This window comes from Megascapheus bottae, chromosome 7, assembly GCF_031878675.1.
Source record: "Megascapheus bottae isolate mThoBot1 chromosome 7, mThoBot2.hap1, whole genome shotgun sequence".
Taxonomy (NCBI): domain Eukaryota; kingdom Metazoa; phylum Chordata; class Mammalia; order Rodentia; family Geomyidae; genus Megascapheus; species Megascapheus bottae.
In genome coordinates, this window is record NC_143515.1 from 59,301,401 (window position 1) to 59,320,865 (window position 19,465).

Sequence of the window (19,465 nt, forward strand, 5' to 3'; positions counted from 1 at the left end):
GGGACAATTGTGTGTCTGGATTAAGTACCTCCTTGCTAGATATTTAATGCAGATTAAGCTTCTGTTAGATTTCATTCTTGTTTTCACAGTAATGTGATCAACCCCTGGGGGAATAATCCCTGATTTGGGACTTGCTCTGCACCTGTGGTCAGGGGATATGCAAAAATGGGGGCGGGGGATGAAGGGATGAGATTTCTTTTCTATATGAGTGAGGGAACCTTTTATTGTAGCTTCTGAATGAATCCTTTAAAAATCAACCATTGCACCTGGACATCCACAGAGTGGCTTCATTAGCCAGGAGTTGGCATGGCTGATAAATCCAAATTTGTTGAGTACATCGATGATGCTTTAGAAAAATCCAAAGAAACTACACTTTCTCACTTATTTTTCACCTATCAGGGAATTCCCTACCCAGTGACCATGTGCACCCTAGAAACTTTCCAAGCCCTGAACACCTTTGAAGCCCGAAGTGATGACATCCTGCTAGCGTCTTACCCAAAGTGTGGTAAGTAACAAGTCAGTTCCTACTAGTGCACTTGTTGGGGAGAGGGTGGGAGTGAAGGAAGAAGCTAGTTGGAAATCACTGAGGAGGAATGCCTGGATGGTTGTGTACATATGGAGCAAGTTTGTTTGTTTGTTTTTAATAGAACTGCTAGCCCAGGATCTGAGGAAAGAAGTCTCAGTAGAAAGGGTATGATGCATGATGGGTGATGGAAGGTGACTGTTAAGGCTAGAAAGACAGAACATGGAGGTGGGAAATAGCAGTAGACATTTTCAACTTTTTTTTTTTTAATTCTGAAGACAGTACTAGGGCTTGATGATCTCAAATTTCCACCTGGCCTTTTTTTTTTTTTTTTGTAGGTGGTGGGACTTGAACTCTGGCCCTGGGCGCAGTCCCTGAGCTCTTCAGCTCAAGGCTACCACCCTGCCCCTTAAGCCACAGCACCACTTCCAGTTTTCTGATTAATTGAAGATAGGAGTCTCATAGACTGGGCTGGAAGTATAGCCTAGTGGTAGAGTGCTCGCCTAGCACACATGAAGCCCTGGATTCAATTCCTCAGTATCACATACCCAGAAAAACCCAGAAGTGGCACTGTGGCTAGCCTTGAGCAAAAAGTGTCCAAGGATAGTGCCTAAGCCCTGAGATTAAGCCTCAGGAATGGTAAAGGGAAAAAAAAGAGTCTCACAAACTTAGTCCCCGGGCTGGCTTTCAACCACGATCCTCAGAACTCAGCGTCCTAGTAGCTAGGATTACAGGCATGGGCCACAGTGCCTGGCTTCCCTTGGCTTTTTTACTCAAGACTATTGCTCTACTACTTGAGCTATGTCTCTACTTCTGTCTTTTTGCTGGTTAGAGATAAGAGTCTCATAGGCTCTTGTGCCCTGTCTGGCTTTAGATCATGATCTTCAGATCTCAGCCTCCTGAGTAGCTAGGATTATAGAGTGAGCCTCCAGTGCTTGGATTTTTTTTCTCTTAATGCTAGGCTTTTAATCAAATCAAAACTCTATTCACTAAGGTAAAATAATATATATATATATATATGAAATGTAACAGCCATTTCTATAGCATAACATTGTACTGCAAGGAAGATAGTCTAGAGTCAAAAGTGTGCATTGTATATTGGTAAAGGAGAGATCTGAGCCAGGTATGATAGGACATATTTATAACCCTAACAAAGGAAGCTGAAGCAAGAGGACTGTGAGTTTGAAGAAAGCCTAGGCTACAAAGTGAGACCCTGTCTCAAAAAAACCAACCAACCAACCAACCAGTCAACAAAAGAGGTATCTAAGAAGAAAGACATTTGGGTTTCAGAATACTTCAAATTTGATATAAATGTAAGAGAATGTACTCTTTTCTATACCATTTTCTTCTGGTAGTTCAGGTCATTTCCAACACAGAAGCACTACCTGTACACATCAAAGATTGTTCACAGATTGCAATTTTTATCTTGTATATGCTAAAATAACGTATTTTTACTATGTCAAGACTTCTTAATGAATTTTTATTCTCTGGTCTTATAGGTTCAAATTGGATTCTCCATATCGTCACTGAATTAGTATTTGCTTTTTCTAAAAGAAAATATGAATATTCAGAATTCCCAATTCTTGAATGTGGGGACTCAGAAAAATACCAGGTCAGTACAAAGACTTTCAAGTCTAGGCAGAAGCTCAACTCCAAGACTTGTACATGTCAGGTGCAGCCATTTAGACCCATCGGCCAAGTAAAGAGACAAGTAGGGATGATGCACAGACAAAGGAGATTTATTAACAGGCACAAACACACCACAGGAAAAGACACAGTGAGCACTTCAGCCCACATCCTGGGGTGCAGATGGGAGTTTTAGGCTTAAATAGAAAAAAAGAGGGCAGGAGCAAAAAGTCTACATAATAATTGCACATCCTGGCCAGGGGCTGGTGCCTGGTGAAAGGCCTTCCAGTTGCTCTTTACCTTAGGATGGTCAGCTGGGGTCTTGTCACAAGAAGAAGGGCATTGTTGCCCAGCAGGAGAGAGCAGCTACTTCTCCTGTCATCCTGTCACAGGCTGTGGCTCCATCAGTCCTGTCCCTCCTGGATTTCAAGGTGACTGCAGAGTGGCTGCAGAAGAAAATGGTGCAGAGACAAAAACCCAGATACAAAACAGAGATAGGCATTCCAGCTTTTTTTTTTTTGCCAGTCCTGGAGTACTGTCCTTGATTTTTCTCAGGGCTAGCGCTCTACCACTTGAGCCTCAGCACTACTTCGGTCCTTTTCTGTGTATGTGGTACCAAGGAATCGAACCCAGGGCTTTGCGCATGCTAAGCGAGCACTCTACCACTAGGCGTCGCTCCCGGCCCCATGCCAGCTTTTACTGCTTCTTCCAGCCCTTTGGACATTTGCCTGCCAAGAGGAGGAGGAGTCAGGGGTTGTTAGCAGAAGCCTTTCTAAGAGCCTGTGATAAACAGGCTTAAAGACTTATTCTACGTCAAGACTTATTCCAGTCTGGACACCCTTTAGTGTTCGAATATTCTACTAATGTACATTCCTATGAAATTTAAAGTTCAACTATTATACTAATAATTGCTCTTTACTATATGCTTTTATGAAGTAGTTATCATGATCATCAATGCAAGATAACATTGGAACCTAGGCTGACAGAAACCTCTTTCTAGGAGTTGGGCAAAAGCAAAAGAAAAACCCATTGTAAAGGAGGTTGGTGTTCAGGAGTAGGGGTCTGAATCCTGGCCCTGGCTGGCAACCGAGGAAGCTTAAAGGGCCCAGCAGCCACGGCGGGGGCTCAGGTTCCACACATAGTAGGGGTACCTGTGGGTGAGTGCAAGCTGAGGCACACAGGCAGGAACAAGCTCTCAGGTAAGACAGGGAGGAACCAATGAAAAGCTTCCTTGTCTTCTCCTATCCTTTTTCTACAACCTGTCCCTAGGGAAAGGTCTTACCATTGCCTTGAAGAAATGACACGCAAAAGTGGCTCACGCCTGTAATCCTAGCTACTCAGGGGGCTGAGATCTGAGGATCGAGGTTCAAAACCAGCCCAGGCACTCAAGAATGTGAGACTCTTATCTCCAATCAACCAAGAGACAACAGGAAGTGGGGCTGTGACTCAAGGAGTAGCCTTGAGCTGAAGAGCTCAGAGACAGTGCTCAGGCCCAGGGTTCAAGCCCCATGATCCACAAAACAAAACGAAAAAGAAAAGGAAATGACACACATAGTTTCATCTTGGATCGAGGAAGATAACTCCATTTTCTTCTTGAATGGGGCCCTCCTTCCTCTGGTAGCTTTAGCATTTCTCCTGTGTTGTTATTTCCTTTGGGGCCCCATAGTTTAGTGGAAACAGCTAGCTAGAACTTAATCTGAAAATTACTACCTATGCGAGTGTCTACAAAGCATTCAAAACCTCAGAGCCTGCTCTTAATCTCTAAAGTAGGGGTTCTGATATCTAGAAAAGATTACTGTAAATGAATGTAAAAGTAAAATTTGAATTAAAATCAGGTATTTGTCGGTATGTATTAATCACTACTTGGGCCCATGCCATTAGTATAAGGTGTGGTGCTGCCACTTGGGCTATTATTATTATTATCTATTATCATATTTTTATACTTTTGCTTGAGTTGAGATGTCCACCTTTTTGTGGGGGGAGGGTGCAGCTTACAGGCTGGGCATTGTGTCTGAGCTTTTTTTTTGCTCAAAACAAACACTCTACCACTTGAACTTGGGCTTGTTTCGTGAGCAGATTCATCCTAAAAGGCTCTTGTGTGATGTCACAAACCCAGTCAGCGCTGGGTCTCAGCACCAGGCACCTCATGGCAAAAGCCTCACGTCTTAGTTCGAAGTTTATGCCCTCTGGGAACCTCCCTGGTTTTGTACTTTTTGTTGAATTTTTTTCACACCACTTTTAAAATATCATGTTTTAAAATTATCCTCAATTCATTCATACAAAGGGGTTTTGATTCAATATAGAAATTTATGAATACAATGCATGTTGACAAATATTCCTGTACATTCGTGAACATGGATCCAGGAAACCTGAGGAGATGGGTGAGTTTGGGAGAGATTGAATGAAGAATGAGGAAAAAGTGGATAGTAATCGAAATGTATTATGTATATTTTTAAGAGAATGAAACAGTTTCCATCACCAAGGATCCTGACAACTCACCTCCACTATGACAAGTTACCTGGGTCCATCTTCAAGCACAAACCCAAGGTGAGTGTCCTTCCCTACTGGCATTTGAATTTACTGGGCAACTGTTCTACCACTTGAACCATACCTCCAGCACTGCATCTGGAATTTTCATACATAATGATGCCTTTCACTTTTTCCTTGAGGTTCTGGGGAGGAAACGCAGGGCCTCACACATGGCCGACTGGTACTCTAACCCCGACTCATTCCCTAGCTCCCCTGTTCTTGACTCTTTGAAGTATATGACGAGTTTGCTCCACATTGTAGAATAATAAATGAAATATGAGCAATTTTTGTTATTTCTTTCTTCAGATGTATTTACTATGATTATATCCAAGTCAAATGTATTTCAGGTCATATGCAAAAAAGGAAACAATATTTTATAATGTTTTATAATTCATTGATTTCAGAATCACACTAGGAAAGTTGGAGTTCTTAACATAAGAGTATGGATTAGGGGCCGGGAGTTTAGCCTAGTGGTTAAAGTGCTTGCCTAACATGCATGAAGACCCGGGTTCGATTCCTTGGTACCACATACATAGAAAAAAGCCAGAAGTGGTGCTGAGGCTCAAGTGGTAGAGCTCTAGCCTTGAGAAAGTCCAAGGACAGTGCTCAGGACCTGAGCTCAAGCCCAGGACTGGCAAAAAAAAAAAAAAATAAGAGTATGGATTAGGGGCCAGGAGTTTGGCCTAGTGGCAGAGTGCTAGCCTAGCATGCACGAAGACCCAGGTTCGATTCCTCGGTACCACATACATAGAAAAAACCTGGAAGTGGTGCTGAAGCTCAAGTGGTAGAGCTCTAGCCTTGAGAAAGTCCAAGGACAGTGCTCAGGCCCTGAGCTCAAGCCCAGGACTGGCAAAAAAAAAAAAAAAAAAAAAGAGTACGGATTAATAAGGTGAACAATGATTTTCATGTGGCTCTTTTCTGAGATCCAAAACAAAATTTTCCCAATCTGACATATAATTACAAGATTTATGTCATTCATAGAGAACTGTTCATGCTTTATGTAGTGCTATCATTTCATATAAAATATTGTTTTATAAATAAGTATTGTTAGGTTTCTTTTTCTGTCAGTTGTGGGGCTTGAACTCTGGGCCTGGGCGTTGTCCCTGAGCGATTCGGCTCAAGGGTACCACCCTATCCCTTGAGCACAGCACCATTTCTGATTTTCTAGTGATTAACTGGAGATAAGAGTCTCAAGAAGTTTAATGCCGGGCTGGCTTTGAACCGCCATTCTTAGATCTCAGACTCCTGAGTAGCTAGGATTACAGGCCTGAGCCACCATGCTTGGCAAGACTTAAACTTTTGAAAGCCACAAAGAAGATTGGAGTGTGGCCTAGTAGTAGAGTGCTTGCCTAGCATGCATGAAGACCCAGGTTCGATTTCTCAGTGCCACATATACAGAAAAAGCCAGAAGTGATGCTGTGGCTCAAGTGGTAGAGCACTAGCCTTGAGGAAAGCCCAAGGGCAGTGCTCAGGCCTTGAGTCCAAATCCCAGGACAGGTAGAAAGAAAGAAAACAAAGGAAAGGAAGGAAGGAAGGAAGGAAGGAAGGAAGGAAGGAAGGAAGAAAGGAAGAAAGAAAGAAAGAAATTAAAAGGGCTGGGATGTAGCTCAGTGGCAAGGCGCTTGCATAGCAAGTGCAACATCCTGGATTCGATCCCCAGTACCAAAAAAGAAAAGACAAAAAAAATTAGAAGATTGGGAGAACAGTAAATAAACAGCATAGGAAGGAAGTCGCAACAATCAGGGTAAGCTGTAGGAGGAACGCTGGAGGAAGACAGGGAAGGAAGGCGGAAAAATCAGGAAGGAAAGCAATGACTTCCTAGTAGCTGAGTTATTAGAATCACAGATGCAGAGCGCGAGGGCAGGGGTGACACTGACCAAAAAGACTTGTGTATGTCACATAGCCCTCTCCACACACCTTCATTTTAAAAAGCCGAAGAATCAAGGGTGCTTTTAAGCCTGGTGGCTCACACCAGTGAAGCTGAGATCTGAGGACCACGGTTCCAAGCCAGCCCAGGCAGGAAAGTCTAGGAGACTCTTACCACCAATAAAGTACCAAAAATTCTGCAAGTGGAGCTGTAGTTCAAATGATAGAGTTCTTGCTTTGAGCAAAAAGAGGCTCAGGAATGATGCTCAGAGCAACTCAAGAGCGCTAGTTAAAGCTTCACAAACAAAACATGAATGACAGCGGCCCTTCTGAGGTACTGGGAGGTTCAGGACATCCGAGTGCAGGACTTGGCGCGGGGTGGCCGGGATCATGGCGTTCCACTTCACCAGCAGCGGCGGCGTTAACTCACCTACTTACACTATTTACACGGGGAAGGATAAATACGAAAGAAAGGGCCCTGAAGTCTCCAAAGCTCCTCATGCATCATGTGTATTTCTAGTAGTTCTGACTTCCTTCCAAGAACTGGATTAAATGCATTTTAAGAGGAGACCATTCACTTAGCTCAACAGCCAACAGATGAAGATCTTATAAAGTATGGCTGGCCAGAAGATATTTGGTTTCATGTGGACAAAATCTCTTCGGCTCATGTATACCTTCGATTACATAAGTGTTCTGTAATAGAACTGAAGAGCCCCTGCCTGTTATAACCTCATGCCAGCAGGGAGAGAAGATAGAAGACCTTCCCAAGGAGGTGCTAATGGACTGTGCCCATCTTGTAAAGGCCAACAGCATTCAAGGCTGCAAGATGAACAATGTTAATGTGGTATACACGCCATGGTCTAACCTGAAGAAAACAGCTGACATGGATGTGGGGCAGATAGGCTTTCACAGGCAGAAGGATATAAAAATTGTAACAGTAGAGAAGAAAGTGAATGAGATCCTGAACCCATTAGAAAAGACTAAATCAGCGCGGTTCCCAGACCTGGCAGCTGAGAAAGAAGGCCGAGACCGTGAAGAGAGGAATGAGAAAAAAGCCCAGATTCAGGAAATGAAAAGGAGAGAGAAAGAGGAGATGAAGAAGAAGAGGGAAATGGACGAACTTAGGAGCGATTCATCCCTTATGAAAGTTGAGGATATGTCTTCAAATCAGGATGGCAATGATTCTGATGAATTCATGTGAAAAGAGGAAAGGACCTTTGAAAGATGTAAATGGACGGACAGTGGCAGAGCTTTTGATTTCATCTATATTATAGTGATAAAAAAAAAAAACAGCCAACCAAAAATCTACCTTCATTCTACACTGATGTTATCCATTTTGGAATTCAAAAGAAATGGCTCCAGTTTTGCTGACAGCAAAGGAACAGATATTATATATAATACAGTTGAACTTGAAGACAGTATACAACTCTAGGGAAACAACGTGTTTTTGGCAAAACACATCTCAGTCCTTGGTGGGAGCTGGCTGCCCAAGTTTGTGAGGTAGAGTAAAAGCAAACCCACTCTGTAAAGTGGCCTAGCCTGGAAAACAAATGTTTTGAAGTGCTTTTCATATTCATAAAATACCTTTTCCCCCCAATCTTTTTAGGAAAAATAGGTTGGTAGGTGGTAGCAGCCAGCGTTCTCCCATCACTGTTTTTTTGCTTAGATAAAAACGCTCGGGTGTTGAAGACGTTGACACTTCAGTATAGACATTCCCTCTTGTCTGAGTCTGATGATGTGATCCTCAGCTCTTGTGCCCTTGCTTTCAAGGAATGAGGCCTCCATCTTAGCCCCATCATGTTTAAAGAAATAGTTGATATTAATCAGGTTTGGACCTGGGGGCAGTTGCTTCCTGAACCTAAAGTAACCCACGCCATGAATATGACAGTTTCCCTTCTCCAGTCATTTCAGGGGCCTGAGATAAATAGAGGAAGGGATGTTCTCCACAATGGGTGGGAGAGATGAGTTACCAGATACAGTATGAAACAAAATCCATGTTAAATTGTGATTTTAGAAAGAAAGTTGAGCATTCCCTGGCCACCCAGGTAACTTGTTTTGTTACCTTGAAATCATAAACGTTTTGAGGTATAACTCCAGAGTTGAGCTTTCTCCTTCCTGAACTCCATACCATATTTCATCCATTGCTATTCATGGGCACCAGTGCGAGCCAGTGTGATGCTGACCAGAAGACACCGAAAGCAGCCCCTGTAAGAAGAAGGAAAACAGCAAGAGAAGAGAACAGAGCCTACAGGACAGAGAGCGTGTTGATTCACAAGAACACACCCAAATTCTGCCCCCAGTGCTGTTATTCTAAGTCATCTCAGCTGAGTGGAACTGGCTGTCTTTCATGGCTTTTTGGAAGTGGGCAAAGCCAGAAGGCAAGCATTGCCTTCTACTTCAAGTTGGTGTATGAGGTTGAAGTGGAAGGTTCTTTTGAGATGTAGGACATTGGCCAAACTTCAAATGAGTGTGGAAGGCAGCACCAGAAATCAGTGATTTTGTGTGTTTGTGTGTGTCTGATACTTAGTCTGGAGTTCTACTATTAAAAAAATTAAAATTAAAAAAAAAACATGAATGACAAGAATCTATCCACTTTATATGGACTGGCAGGGATAGGGCATTACAGCCAGGCTGGGGACTCATTTTTTTTCTATCCAACTTGATCCTGTCAATGTTTTCCTTCCTTCCTTCCTTCCCTCCTTTCTTTTCTTCCTTATTCCTCTGTCTCTTTCTGTCTCTGTCTGTCTGTCTGTCTGTCTGTCTCTCCTCCCGCCGCCCCCGCCAGTCCGGGGACCTGAGTCTTGGCGCTTGAACTCAGGGCCTTGGCACTGTCCTTAAGCTTCTTTTGCTCAAGGCTGGCATTCTGCCACTTGAGCCACAGCTCCACTTCTACCTTTTTCTGTGTATTTGGTACTGAAGAATCGAACCCAGAGATTCCCACTAGGCCACACTCTTGCCAGTGCCCTCAGTTTCTGACTGTAGTATTTTAATTCTTGGTTTCTTTTTGCTTTTGTTGTTGTTGTTGTTGATGTTGTAGATACTGGTGATATTTCGAAATCCCAAAGACACAGCAGTATCTTTTTTCCATTTCCACAACGATGTCCCGGATATACCAAGCTATGCCTCCTGGGCTGAATTCTTCAGACAGTTCATGAAGGGACAAGGTACAGATGCTTAAAAATGAATTCTTTTTACTTCAACAGATGAGTACATAAATATAGGCATGAAAATGGGCGTTAGGGCAAAGAGAGAACTAATCTTTAGGCAGATCTGGGAATGAAGCCTTATAGTAAGCATCCCAGCTCTGTGTATCAAGCAATTACAACCTATGACTGGTTTCAAAAGTAAACTAGACAACTTGATAAGTGATGAGTGGCTATAAAACAAAGGTAGGACAAAGGTTTTTAGTAGAAGTATGTAGAAAAGTACTTCCAAGCAGTTAAAAAATCAAGAATTCATTTAATGGTGCTGTAAACTATCCCCAAGATTTTTGGTTGCCAGAAAGGAAGTATTTTTTAATTGAGCATTCTAATGTTTCACCCTATATTGTTGTTGTTTTTAATAACAGTGTGGGTTTGTGTGCACCAGAAATGGGATTTGAATTCAGAGCCTTGTGACTTTCACTTGGACTTTTAGCTCAAGGCTGATCCCATACAACTTGAGCCACAGCTCCACGTCTGGCTTTTTGGTGGTTCACTGGAAATTAGTCTCATAGACTTCTCTTCCTGGGCTAGCTTTGAGCCTCAGGTCTCAGCTTCCCGAGTAGTTATAGATTACAGGTGTGAATCAACAGCACTAGCTGCAGCTATCATTGGTACTATTTTTTCTTTCTTTTTAAAAAAATTTATTTGGGTGCTAATGGGGTTTGAACTCAGGGCCTCCGGCTTCTAGGCAAAGGCTCTACCCACTTGAGCCACACCCCTCACATGATAACTATAATTTTGTAAGTCTACTGAAGTTTGAACTCAGGATTTAAACAGTGTCCCTTAGCTTTTTGGCTGAGGGCTGGGCTTACCTCTTGAGGCACAGGTCTACTTCCAGATTTTTTTTTCTGCTTCATTGGAGATAAGAATCATGAATTTTTCTGCCCAAGCTGACTTTGAACCATGATCCTCACATCTCAATCTCCTGAGCAGCTAGAATTACAGGTGTGAGCCACCAGTGCTTATAATTTATCAGGTTGATTACATTTTAGAATGATAATACTTTGGGGCATAATTAGTTTCGCCTATTTTTATGTAATAAAATTTTATTTTTCCAAATGTACAGCTGGTTGGACCTATTCATGCATCTTCACCAGCAGCAGGGCATCTCCACCTTTAGTATTTCTAGTGTAAATTTGCCTGAGCTCTGTGCTTTGAAACCAATTTGATAAGTCTTTTATTAAGCAGTTCCTGAAGGGCTGCTATAGCTCAGAAGCCACAAATCTTCAGCCTTTCAGAAACCACAACAGGGGTTATGAACTAATAGTGGGGAACTTCCTTACAGAGTTTGTCGTAAGTGGCTTTGTCAAACAGGACGAGGTTGTTGAGCTTGTCCTGAACCTTGCCTTTGGACCACTTCTTCTTCTTGGCCTTGCCCCCAGAATTGTTTACTGGGTCATTGTCTTTCTTGGCTGACTTCCTGGCATCTTTCTTCTTGTCATCCTTGGGTGGCATCGTGAAGCCTGGAGAGCAGGAGGCACTGCTGCAGCTTCATTAAGATGTCAGTCAGAAAGTAATTTTACTTATTTTTAAAAAAAAATATGATTTTCATTCTGGATGTCTTTCTCTTGCTTTCTTCCTGCCAGTTTTTATGATCACATTATATACTATTTCTGAATCAGTCCTCACTTTCATGAGTGTCTAGTGGTTTTCACCAAATCATTTTCACAACTTTCTCAGCTGATTTTTTTTTAGTGAAAAATATTCAAGATAGGAAAATAGATAGAGGGGAGAAGGGGTATTCATGTGTGAGAAGTAATATACCTACTATCTGGCAAATGTAACTGTAACCCCTCTATATATTACCATTTTTTTAAAGAAAGAAAATGGATAGAGGGGCCGGGAATGTGGCTTCATGGTAGAATGCTTAGCTAGCATGTATGAAGCCCTGGGTTCAATTCCTCAGTGTCACATACACAGAAAAACCAAGAAGTGGTGCTGTGGCTCGAGTGGTACAGTGCTAACCTTGAGCAAAAGAAGCTCAGGGACAGTGCCCAGGCCCTGAGTTCAAGCCCCAGGACTAGCAAAAAAGGAAAGAAAGAAAGAAGAAATTAGACTTTAGGACTGGATTTTGGTGTGTTTGGGAGAGACTTGTAATAAATTGTAAATATACCTTGTTTATACTCATATATACAAATTATATTTTATAGTATATATTAACTGCCATTTTTACTTCATTTATGTAAAATCACTTATAATGTCTTCCCCCTTGTTTTAGTTTCCTGGGGAAGCTATTTTGATTTTGCAGTTAATTGGAATAAGCACCTTGATGATAAAAATGTTAAGTTCATATTATATGAAGACCTGAAAGAGGTAAGACTGTAATTACTGATATTCAGGAGCAATATTTATTATAAATAGTGACATATATCATGTATTTAGGTCTTGTTATCTGAACAAATATGGCATCTAATTTTTTAATTCCAGATATGTAATACAGTACTAAAAGATATTCAGCCACGCAGAGCTGTTTTAACATTGGTAATTGTTTCATTTTGATTTTATGATAAGTAGAAAAAAATAGGTATTCTCAGTTGATTTAATCAATTGCATTTGATTGTTAATTGATTTTTCCTTTTAATGTGTTTTGCAAAAAGTTGTTTATTTACTTAGCAAACATGGAGAGATTGATTGCTGAGGGCTACTCTGTTTTAGGCGAAGCAGCAATGAACAAATGAGGTGAATTTTGCTGCACTGGAGAAATTTACATTCTAGATTGGAGATGGCAAATGGACAGAATGATAAGAAATAAAACACAAAATGATAAAAAAAAATCCTCGTAGTATGTGAGAACAAAATAGCAGGTTAAAAGTTGGAAATGTTAGGGGATGGTGGATTGAAGTGCTGGAGAAATCTCAATTTAAAATAGGGTGGATGGGGCAATCCCATGAAGGGGGTGTGATTTGAGCACGAACCTACAGGGGATGAGGGAGTGAGGCAAACAGGTAGCTGGGGAGAGCAGGCCAGGCAGATAAAAGCAGTTGAAGCAAAGGCCTCGGTAGAGGCGCCTGTGCTAAGGTCAGCAGGGAAGCTGGTTTGCCCAACCAGTAGGAGTGAGGCAAGAGAGAAGAACCAAGGAAGACAGTTAAAGGGATGGGATGGAAGGTAAAGAACCAAATGGCTATGGAGGTGACTCTGGCTTTTATGCTAAGTGAATTGAATGGGAAGCCATAGTAGTATTTGAGAAAGGAGTGGCAGGAGCTGTCACTTTCTTGACAAGGTCATTCTGATCAGAGAATGAGGACAGTCTGGGACAAGGTAGTGCAGGAGACCTGTGGACAGATCACTGCAGGATGCAGGTGAGGAAAGACGTTTGCTCAGTCTCAGAGGATGAGAAGTGGTGGGAATCTGGTTGGTTCTGGGTAAGCTAATAGAACTTACTACTAGACTAGATGGAGGGATGTTGTGTAGGAGAAAGAGAGACATCAAATACGACTATGGGGCTGGGAGTTTGGCCTAGTGGCAGAGTGTTTGCCTAGCATGCACAAAGACCCGGGTTCGATTTCTTGGTACTACATACATAGTAAAAAGCCAGAAGTGGTGCTGAGGCTCAAGCGGTAGAGCTCTAGCCTTGAGAAAGTCCAAGATAGTGTTCAGGCCCTGAGCTCAAGCCCAGGACTGGCAAAAAAAAAAAAAAAAAGACTGTGGTATTATGGGGCTGAGCAACTCAGAGGGGAGAATTGCTGTCAGTTGGGTAGGAGAGGCTATAAGGGGAACTTCAGGATTCAATAGGAAATAGGAGTTTGACCTTGAATTCATTAGATGCTTATTGATCAACTTAATGGACTAATTGACTCAGACATGCATTGGAAGCCGTGAGAGTACATATGTAGGTAGACAAAGAAGAGAAGATGGCTAATGATGGCCTGGGAGCTCTCTAACATTAAAAGTTTGAGAAGGGGAGAAATCAGCACAGGAGAATGAGGAGACATAGTTCAGAAGGAAATGAGAAGCCTAGATCCCTGCTGAAGAGCAGGGAGTATGTCAAATACTCTCTAATAAGTTGGTTATCACCAACTTCTGATGACATTCTTATTATAGGTAATAGCCAAATTGATTCTATCCTTTCTGTTTGCAGGATGCATCTGGTGATGTGGGAGAATGTTCTAAATTAGTCTTTTCCCCCCTCTAGTTTAGGAGCTCATGTTCTATAGAATATCCATGTCCCAGAGGTTAATCTTTCATCCCTGGGAGGTTGATAGAAGCTTGCTTCCTTTACATAAGTAAAGGAAGTGCTATCTTCTAATAGCCAAGCTCCTTTGGTGATTCCTGTGGTACACTGTGATTTGTGACTATCGTTATTTGGACATGGTGTTGTTGGGTGGGTTATGATTACAATTAGACAAGATAAATTCCAAGATTCCTGCAGGTTTTTATGACTCAAAATTGGATTTTTCTTTGTAGAACTAAAGCCTGATGAAAAGAGTATATACAGAAATAATTTCCCCTACTGATCTAGAGTGGTGCTTTTTTAACCAAATGAACATCATCCTAGTTAAAATTCTAATCAATTCACTAATGATATTATCAGTACTTATACACTAACTACTATAAATTGAACCATAAATTGAAGCTGCAAAATACAGAATAGAGAATACACAATACAGAATATCTTACCATGCTATCTTGCTTATATAAACACTAGGTAAGTCTGAAGAGTAAGCTAAGCAGGTGAATTACATAACTAAGATTACTAAACGTACTCAAAGAGCCTGTCTTTGCACCAGCATAGCTCTCATAGAAAGATGTTTATCCCTTGTGTGTGTGTGTGTGTGTGTGTGTGTGTGTGTGTGTGTGTGTGTATGTGTGGCAGTACTGGGGCTTGAACTTGCACCTGGGGGTATCTCTTAGCTTTTTGTGTTCCAGGCTAGCACTCTACCACTTGAGCCACACTTTTGGTTTCAATTTTGTAGTGGTTAATTGTAGATAAGAGTCTCACAGATTTTTCCTTCCCTGGGCTGGCTTCAAACAACTGTGATCCTCAGATCTCAGCCTTCTGTGTAGGTAGGGTTATAGATGTAGATCAACCAGGGCCTGGCATGATGCTTATCTTTTAGGCATTTTTTTCCAGGATCTGTCTACTGGAGTAAAACAAATTGCTGAGTTCCTTGGATTCTCTCTTACTGAAGAGCAGATTCAAACTATCTCAGCCCAGAGCACTTTCCAAGCAATGCGAGAAAAGTCTCAGGAGACGCATGGCGCCATTGGCCCCTTCTTGTTCCGCAAAGGTAAACTTGCTTTGGTTGCTGGGAGACCATATCAGTATATAACATATACCTGAACACAACAGGCAAGCCAGGTAAGCTAATTCTCTACTCCTTGAGCCACAGTGCCACTTCCACTCTCAGGCTCTTTCATTGTAGTAAGTTCCCTGTTCTTTTCTGTTTGTCACCTTGTAATGACAAAATAGCAGCTGGAACTCACATTCAGCTTCTAGATAGGAAGAAGAGCACATGGGGAAGAATATGTATACAGTTATTACCTAAATGATCCCCCATTCCAGAACTTTCCTGGAGACTCCATTCAGTAACTCCTTACATTTCATAGACAACCTCTATCCCTGCAGCAGCAGTTTGGAAAACGTGATTATATGTTTCAAACTGGGCACATTATGGCCAGGTGGAAATAGGATTTTGTTAAAATAGAAGGAGACGTTGGATACTGGATGAGCACCAAGGCTTCTCTGAGACAGATGATTTTATTGAACTTTATTAAAGTAGCTGAAAAGCGCATGGAAGTGTCTAGCTAGATAACTTAGGAACTGTTACTTTCCTTTTTTGCATATATCACAAACATATATTACAAGAAGATGTCATAGCAGCTGAGGCAACAGCAAGGATAACAAGAGCTAACATTAGGCACTTAATATGCACTCAATATTTAGTTGGGATTAAATTTTAAAACAAAAAGCATATGAAAGCCTTCATTTTGCAAATGGACGGAGTCAAACCTCAAGGATATGGCTTTTTCCATGTTAGATTGCTGATAAACTATGGAATAAAGTGACTTCAATGTAGACTACTTTCCTTTTTAAATTTTTAAATTACCTTTAAGTAGTTGTGCAAAAGGATTTCAATCCAACATGTCAGTTAATGAGACAATACAGCTTGGTTAGTATGACCCCTCCCATCATTCTCCCCCTGAGGATCATGGTTTGAAGCCAGCCTGGACAGAGTCCATGAGATTCCTATCTCCAACTAACCAGCAAAAAGCTAGAAATAGAGGTGTGGCTCAAGTGGTAAAGCACCAATCTTGAATGAAAAATCCAAGCATGGGGGCCGGGAGTTTGGCCTAGTGGTTAAAGTGCTTGCCTAGCATGCATGAAGACCCGGGTTCGATTCCTCGGTACCACATACGTAGAAAAAAAAGCCAGAAGTGGTGCTGAGGCTCAAGTAGTAGAGCTCTAGCCTTGAGAAAGTCCAAGGACAGTGCTCAGGCCCCGAGCTCAAGCCCAGGACTGGCAAAAAAAAAAAAAAAGAAAAATCCAAGCACAAGTATGAGGCTCCTGAGTTCAAGCATCAGTACACACACACACACACACACACACACACACACACACGCGCACACACAATCCCACAATCCAATGTGAGCTCAGTGTAGTGATTCACACCTTTAATCCTTTATATAGTTTATGGTGTTTCATTTCGTTAATTTATCATGAATTTTTTTCATTAATCCTTCTGTGTCAACATGCATTTCAAAGGCTATGTAACACAAACCATCAAAAGATTATAAAGGAATAACATATTTTAATGTTAGGGAAAATAATTTCAACAAAATGTTTTGGTGATACTGGAATTTGAAATCAGGTCCTTGGGACTTGCTAGGCAATGGTTCTTACAGCTGAGCTAAAATTCCTGCCATGAGTTTTGCTGGTTATTTTTGAGATAATGTCTCACTTTTTTCCTGGGCATAATCATGGACCCAATCCATCTACGTTAGGCTTCCCACTGTAAGTAAGATGAGACGACCAATGCATGCTACCCCTGCCAGCTCCTCATTGAGAAGCTTTATTCCTTTTTAAAATTCTGCCTCAGCTGGTTTTAAAGTATGACCTTCCCAGTCAGACTTCCAAATAATTAATATTATAGGTATGAGCCACTGGCACTTGGCTACATCATTAAGATTTTGTAAAACTTTCAGTATCTGACATCTTCACCAATATCTACTGTCAGGTGTTAACTTCAAAGACTAAAAGTGTTGAGAAGACTTCAGAGAGAGGAAAAATAATTCATAAATGGCAAATGTGAGGATGGAAGGATGACTCAAATGTAGGGTGCTAATCTGGCAAAATAGAGGCCCTGAGTTCAATCCCCAGTATAGTCCAAAAGAAAAGGTGAGTTTTAAAGACCCAAATATTGAGAACATTGTGGGTAGGAAATTATCAAGACTGAGTCTTCCTCCTCCCGTTCACATGCCAATCCACCAGTGGAGGAATCTCCAAGAATAGGATTCATTAAAAAAATTACATTGGATTTTTTTTTGATTTTTTTTATTGTAATTAGTAAAAGGGTTACATGATATTTGCCAGATAGAAGGTGCATTAATTCACATACATTGATACCCTTTCACATGTCTTGGTATTACATTGGATTTTAAAACTTTTTATTTGTATGTCCATTTTCACATTTTAGTTTGAAACACTGCACCCCCAAATAAAATTTGATAGGGTAAGTGTTAAATTCAAGAAGAAATATTGTAACAGATCTCTGGATTCTCTATTTCATGTATTGTAGGTGAAGTTGGTGGCTGGAAACATTTGTTCAACGAAACTCAGAACCAAGAAATGGATAAAAAATTCCAAGAGTGCTTCGCGGGCACTTCCCTTGGACACAAGCTGAAGTATGAATCATATTGCCAGGCTTGATTCTGGCCAAGTCAGCTTGTCTCTGCATATCTTCTTTTCTCTAGTCATAATCAGTTTAAATAATTATACAGAAATTCTGTCCACCACACAATAAGCATTTGAATAGTACAAATTTGACAATGATTTTTTTTGTCAGTCTTGAGGCTTCAACTCTGGGCCTGGGCACTGTCCCTGATCTCTTTAGCTCAAGATAGTATTCTACTACTTGAGCCATAGGGCTACTTCCTGTTTTCTAATGGTTAATTGGAGATAAAAGTCTCAGGGTCTTTAGTACTGGGCTGGCTTTGAACTGCAATCCTCAGATCTCAGCCTCCTGAATAGCTAGGATTGCAAGCTGTTTTACAAGCTGGGGCCACACAGGGGTGTAAGTAGACTGCTTAGAGTCACACCTAGATCTGTGTCTAAGCACCGATAAAATACGCTTCCAAATGAGAATGCATGCTGGACACATTCTTCTAATAACTCTTTTCTCACTGTGGATCATGGTACTTGTGGGTTTTGGGGGGGAGAAATTTAATTCTGACTGCTTTGACATAAAGTTAATAAATTGTTGGACTTTGATTCAAGAGAAATGCATTCCTTATCCACTCTGTGTATGTGTGCCATTGTGCTGAAGGGCTCAGGCTGAAATGCTTTGGGTTCACTCCCCAGCACCAGAAAAGTTATCATTTTAAAATAGGCATTTTAAAATGGTATTTAAAAAAACAAATAGGGGACCAGCAAATACACCCCTGTGAAGAGAACAAACTGACAAGGAAGGTGTAAGAGGTTTGCATCTTGTTTGCAGTCCATATGCTACATATTTATCTGTTGAGGATTTTCTTAGTTTGCTCAGGACACTCTAACAAAACATCACAGGCTATGTGACATCCAAACAAACAAAAAAGCATAAGATCAAGCTGTCTGAGAGATCCTGTTTTCTTGGTCCTTGTGTCATTTTTACCCTGACTGGAAGGGGACAAGCTAGCTCTGTGGGGACTCTTTTTGTTTTGCTTGTTTGTTTGTTTTGTTTTTAATGGGCCAGTACTGGAGTTTAAAGTCAGGGCCATACATTTTTTTTATTAACTTTTTTGCACAAAAGTGGTATTTTACCACGTGAGCCATACCTCCTCTTTGGCTTTTTGCTGGTTAAATTGAGATTAGAGTCTTATGGACTTTCCTTCCATGGTTGGCTTTGAACTATCATGCCCAGATCTCAGCCTCCTGAGTAGCTAGGATGACAGGCACAGACCATCAGCACTGGGTGACTGTTTTTAAAATGCACCAAGCCAGGTGGTGACCCATGCTACTCGGGAGGCTGAGATCTGAGGGTTGCAGTTTGAAACAAGCCCAGGCAGGAAAGTCTATGAAACTTATATCTCCAATTAACTATACAGAAAAGGCTGGAAGTGGCACTGTGACTCAAGTGGTAATGTGCTACCTTGAACAAAAGATGCTCAGGGACACCCCACAGGCCCTGAGTTCAAGCCCCAGGACCAGCAAAAATAAATAAATAGGCACTAATTGTATTTGTGAGGCTTCAAAAGCAATAATGTGCAGATGTGAACAACTGATGAAGTGTGCATATTAATAAATAGCTACATCTGAAGGAAAGAATGATCACAATATGGGACGGTGCATATTCCAAATTTTCCAGTGCCCCAAAGCAGGAACAGAACTGATTATTTATGCCAGCTAAATAAAGTGAAAAATACTTGATACACACAGGATTCTTTATCTTGTCTTGTTAGTGGCTTTACCATAATTCATTTTGATTACCAAGTTAGTCTGAGCATTAAAAGGATAAAAGGAGACTAGGGATGTAGCTCAAGGGTGGAGCTTGTGTCTAAGCATGTATAAGTCTCTGGGTTT

General features: G+C 41.3%; 1 protein-coding gene and 2 pseudogenes across 1 annotated transcript; 2 read left to right on the plus strand and 1 right to left on the minus strand.

The window, feature by feature from the left end:
- The first annotated feature begins 306 nt into the window (after nt 1-306).
- Nucleotides 307-17,863, plus strand: Sult6b1 (sulfotransferase family 6B member 1). Its single transcript, XM_090336172.1, has 7 exons — nt 307-505; nt 2,023-2,135; nt 4,607-4,696; nt 9,582-9,708; nt 11,966-12,060; nt 14,819-14,975; nt 17,484-17,863. Exons 1-7 carry the CDS (start codon nt 307-309, stop codon nt 17,612-17,614), a joined length of 912 nt encoding a protein of 303 aa, XP_090192298.1. The 3' UTR covers nt 17,615-17,863.
- Nucleotides 7,124-8,040, plus strand: LOC150060873 (coiled-coil domain-containing protein 25 pseudogene; annotated as a pseudogene).
- On the minus strand, nt 10,828-11,264 carry LOC150060874 (small ribosomal subunit protein eS25 pseudogene; annotated as a pseudogene).
- Nucleotides 17,864-19,465: the final 1,602 nt, after the last annotated feature.

Coding starts and splice junctions, on each gene's coding strand:
- Sult6b1 (XM_090336172.1), top strand. CDS start 307: ATGGCTGATAAATCCAAATTTGTTGAGTACATCGATGATGCTTTAGAA. Junction 506..2,022: donor AGCGTCTTACCCAAAGTGTG/GTAAGTAACAAG, acceptor CTGGTCTTATAG/GTTCAAATTGGATTCTCCAT. Junction 4,697..9,581: donor TCTTCAAGCACAAACCCAAG/GTGAGTGTCCTT, acceptor TTGATGTTGTAG/ATACTGGTGATATTTCGAAA.